This window comes from Bombyx mandarina, chromosome 01, assembly GCF_030267445.1.
Source record: "Bombyx mandarina strain Sakado chromosome 01, ASM3026744v2".
NCBI classification, from domain to species: domain Eukaryota; kingdom Metazoa; phylum Arthropoda; class Insecta; order Lepidoptera; family Bombycidae; genus Bombyx; species Bombyx mandarina.
The window spans coordinates 13,218,950-13,223,796 of NC_143208.1; the positions used below are offsets into that span (position 1 = coordinate 13,218,950).

The 4,847-nt window shown below is 33.4% G+C and overlaps 1 protein-coding gene across 2 annotated transcripts in view; it reads left to right on the forward strand.

The window, feature by feature from the left end:
- LOC114245195 (uncharacterized) overlaps positions 1-4,847 on the forward strand; it is a 61,304-nt gene that overhangs the window by 17,702 nt on the left and 38,755 nt on the right. For both annotated transcript variants that reach the window (XM_089731812.1, XM_028177267.2), the window contains exon 2: positions 4,455-4,835. In XM_089731812.1, the coding sequence (XP_089587938.1) occupies positions 4,579-4,835 (257 nt within the window). In that variant the 5' untranslated portion in view covers positions 4,455-4,578. The remainder of the gene's footprint in view (positions 1-4,454; positions 4,836-4,847) is intronic.

A 4,847-nucleotide genomic window follows, 5' to 3' on the forward strand; every position in this document is an offset into this window, starting at 1 on the left:
AAACGTCATAAGCCTCGTTAAAAGCAATTGATATTTTTAGTCAATCTTTGTACGGACAGAAGCCGCAGTGAGCAGTGCCTTAAACTAAATCTTTATAGAAGCATATTAACCAAGAATTTGTTTGGTACTAACTGTTCATTATCGTTAACGTTATATTGATTTGACAAAACATTAAGTTTTAATTTTATTTATCATCAATAAGCACTTAATTGAAGATACGAACACATAGATCGTGTTCAAATCTTTATTTCCGACCATACATTTTTATGCAGTAAAAACAAATAAACTATTTTACGTACATATTTCATTCCGATATATTGTTTCACAAATTTCTAATATGATTATTCGCCCAAAAACCGAAATTCGATCATAATCACATCGACACATCAGAATTTAAGTTCATATTTAGTATTTATATAATTTATATAATATTTTTTTCTTTTGTTAAAAAGCTGACTATTTTCAAATACTTAAATTGATAACACTAAAACTCCTCCATGGCTAGAAATAGAGAACGGAGTGGATACTTGACTACGAGTATTATGTCGCTCTGTACCTATATATAGATGACGTAATGTCTAGAAATCAATGATTGAAAGGTTAAATGGTCTAATAATACCTAATGTAGTGTCTCATTTACATCATCTGTTGACAACATTTTTAAAGTTATACGATTTTTTTCTATTACGAATTTTTTTATGCACGTCGATAAGTTTCTTGTTGCTGATATGATAATATTGGCTAAATAGAAAGTTAGTGTTGCAGGTTTTTTATTGTGGAGATTCAATTCAATCGAAAATTTCGTTGTGGTTCCACCGAAAGTGCTGCAAAATGATGTTCGTCATTTTGACGCGTTATTTGTTGATTAAACAAGATCACGTAAGAAACACGTAAATCTGTATTGGACTGATCCAGATCGAATGACATTTATTTTCTAATTAATTTATGTATCCTAGAGCAATCACCGGACAATTTTACCAGTTAACGTTAAGCCTACCCTACGAATTGTTTTGGAATAACGTCTGACCTTCGCTTCGATTTAAAATGCACAATTCCTCGCTTGCTTAGGATACGGGCAGGCACACGCCCTATTTATTACTGTATAAATTTGTTTCATATTAGCATTGAAAACATTAAATATAAAGATAATATCTAAGCGAATTACGTGTTTGCGAGATCAGTTACGTAGAGATGATTTGCCGAGTAAGGCCTGTATTGTCGGTTTTTCGTCTTAAGAGACGCGCTGAAAAGAAGAAAGCTTATCAAAACACTATAATAAGTAGTGTTCGTCGAATGATCGAAATTCGACCATAATCTGATTCCTCAAGATATAGATTCACTTTATGTATTATCTATTCAGATTTTCTTTTTTGTTTTACTATTGACACACTTTTCGTGAAAGAAAAAACGCTTTCAATATTAACTGTTAATTTACTAAACACGTTAATAGCTACTCAAAAAAAATATTGGTCGAAAAATCTGTTTGTCGGAGAAGATGTACCAAACTTTTTTTTAGCGTTTTAGAGTTCCACGTGAAATAAATTTATTTCGTAATTTCTATTGACTAAAAATTATAACTTTACTGTTGTCTATATTCTAAAAATATTATTCAATTAGTTTATGTTTGTTTAATCTGTATATTATATATAAAATTAATTTGAAAACTAGATTTTTTTTATTGCTTAGATGGATGGATGAGCTCACAGCCCACCTGGTGTTATGTGGTTACTGAAGCCCATAGACATCTACAACGTAAATGCGCCACCCACCTTGAGATATAAGTTCTAAGATCTCAGTATAGTTACAACGGCTGCCTCACCCTTCAAACCGAAACGCATTACTGCTTCACGGCAGAAATAGGCGGGGCTGTGGTACCTACCCGCGTGTACTTACAAGAGGTCCTACCACCAGTAAATAAAAATAATAAAAATGTTGAGAAAAATAATTGTAGGTAAAATAAAAATGATACGATAAAAAAGTTTTATATGAGCTAACAGCTGAAGTTATGGTTTATTATTAAAGTACTATATTTTTATTCTGGTACACTTCGTACCCAATTGACATCTTAGAAGAACGATGTCAGGTAAATACACTGCAAAAAGAGTATCAATCGGGAGTTATCTCGAAAGCACTCCGCATTACGTACATACATGATGTGACTTTCGTAAATACGTTCTTTGAACCCGAGATCCATCTCCCGCTTTGAGCCGTTAAGTAAATGTTCAACGTGGGAAGTTCCTTATTCTAAGGTAGTTAGTTGTGACGGCACCGGAGCTAGTCAACAATTTATTTCATACCGGGACTCGGGAGGGGAAATATGCACGATCGAAAACATTTATGTACACTCTAGTGTTCGCTAAACAAAGGAAAATCGACTATAATTTTGAAACTTAAAGTTTTTTTTAGTGTTCTTTTCTTTTGTGTTTGTATAACATTTATTCTTTTATTTTGAAAAAAAAAACATACGTAGACTTTTTTAAATATTACCGTTATGCTTGTATAGCCATAGATAATTACTTTAACAAGAACAAAAAAAATAGAATCTCGGTTGATAAGCAAAGGGGAAAATATTTTTTTTTTTTTTTTAATAGCATGTTATTTTATCCGTCATATTTTTATTGACTTGATAGAAGATGATAGAGTTCGTCTTTATTTATTTATGTAGTTATAGTTACTAAAGAAACCGAAAAAAGAACGCTATATGTAAGGGGCAGAACATGATACGGAACTATTTTGTTTTACAGTTTAGAAATAAATAAATAAATTAATTAATATTTTGTGGCCTATATTTTTATAGAATTTGTACCGACTTAACGTAAATGAGATTTGGCCGCAGAGCAGTGTTTAATTTATTTTATACCGTATAATAAAACATAGATTATTATAAAAAAAAAGTTCCTAAGCATGTAATGAAACATGCGTACGCTCATTTTAATTGCAACATCAATCACGTAACGATCGAAATGAATCATCGTTGAAAAATAAGCATTATCTATTTAAAACGTCGTACATTAATTAATTATAAATACATTGATTGAACATCTCTCTCCGAGCTAAATAAGTTAATGGTATTTTATTAAAAGCGAAAAAAAATTAGATGATTCAAAATTATGAAGTGAGGCGCTGAGGTGTACAAAGCGTAGGTACCTATATTTAGATGATTATCTAAAATCATGCACGTAATTGCTTCTGACCTTGGCAAAGGCAAGATGTGGAACAAGCGATGTGAGCTCAGTGGTGCACGTCGACTGCACATTGTCATTATTAAATTAAAGCAACATGACTTCTCGCTTGTTCTCTGTAGCGTGAGAAAAAACGCAAACCTCTTTCTAATATATTGAAAATCTTCTTCGACGTTTTACATTGATCCCTCTTATCGTTCAGTTCAGTAAACAAAAACACATCTAATTAATATTCAATTCATTAGTGAAAATTTAATGTAGAACATAAACAATAACTGTGTACACAAGATTGTGGCGAAGTTCCACAAATAAATAAAAGCATAAAATACGATGCCAATGAATCACGTGTCTATCGGAACATTATCTGTCAGAAACTTTTTACATTTATTGACATAATTGAACTCGCCCGTACGGTGTCAATTGTTTCCGAAGACCAAAGCCGTCACAGCCGGAATTTAAGTGTATAATCTATGGCCGGAATGGTGCTCGCATTCAAAAACATAGCTGAAATTTTAATTATTCCGTCGTAAAAATGGCTCACTCACCCTTCAAACCGAAACGCATGAATGCTCCGCAAAACTTACAAACACATCCATGTATTTTAACGTTTAGTTATTTCAAACAGAAGCCGCACATGTTGTAACGATAAGATAAAAGTATTTTCTCCTGTAGACAGTATAAAGGCTACGCGGTACAGATTCTCGATTCATTCAAGATCAAGGACGTTCTCGTTCTACAAGCGTAATGTTTACTCGTGTTTTAATGGAAAAAGATAATTTCCATGTGAAATTTTTCACAACAGATGTTTTTCTCAAGCTGATACTATATTTATCGCACCACAACGGGCTCACGAATCAAATCGGCATTGAATAGAGTGTACTTTTTTTTTTTGTTTTTGGAAATTCCAAACCTTTGACTTTTATTTATACATATACATACGTTCAACATTCGATTTATTGAAGGTGGTACAAGGAAGCTCGTTCTTATAAAGTAATTAAATTCGTTGCATTCGCAAATTATTAAATTTTAGTATTCGCGTTTGTTTGAGAATAAGAGAAGTCTATCATGACTAATATAATTGTTGTCGTCCCCTCATTCACGCGGAAAACAGCGTAGCGCTGTTTATTAATAGATTTAAGGTGAAGGTGATTTTGCAAGGTTATAATTTAAAACGCAATGCCAATTTGATTTTTAATGCAGTAAATATTCAAACTGATACTTTGTTCGTTATCCATATGCTCACAATTCAATAAATTCGTTCTTTATTTTCAGATCTCACTTGTGTCAAAGTGTTTTAATACGGACATTAAAATAAACTAGTTCGCATCAAAATGGACACCAACACATAAGTTGCGAGTGAGAGTTTTGAAGTTTTAAGACTTTGAGCACAGCAACAATGCTGTCGTACATCGTGCCGGTGGATCAGAAGCCTCCGCCAGTTCCTGGAAAGGGCCGAATGGCACTCGAACTGGTCGGGAGCCCCGGCAGTCCCGAGTCAGCAGCCAGGAGGGCCAGGACTAATATATCCAAAGAATCGTCCACTAGCTCCTTCACGAGCGATCTCACCATATCCTCATCGACTCCTACTGGAGTTTTTGACAAACCAAAGCACAAGCTGCTGAGCAATGGTACCAAACATACATCGTTGAAAAGGTGAGTGATTCA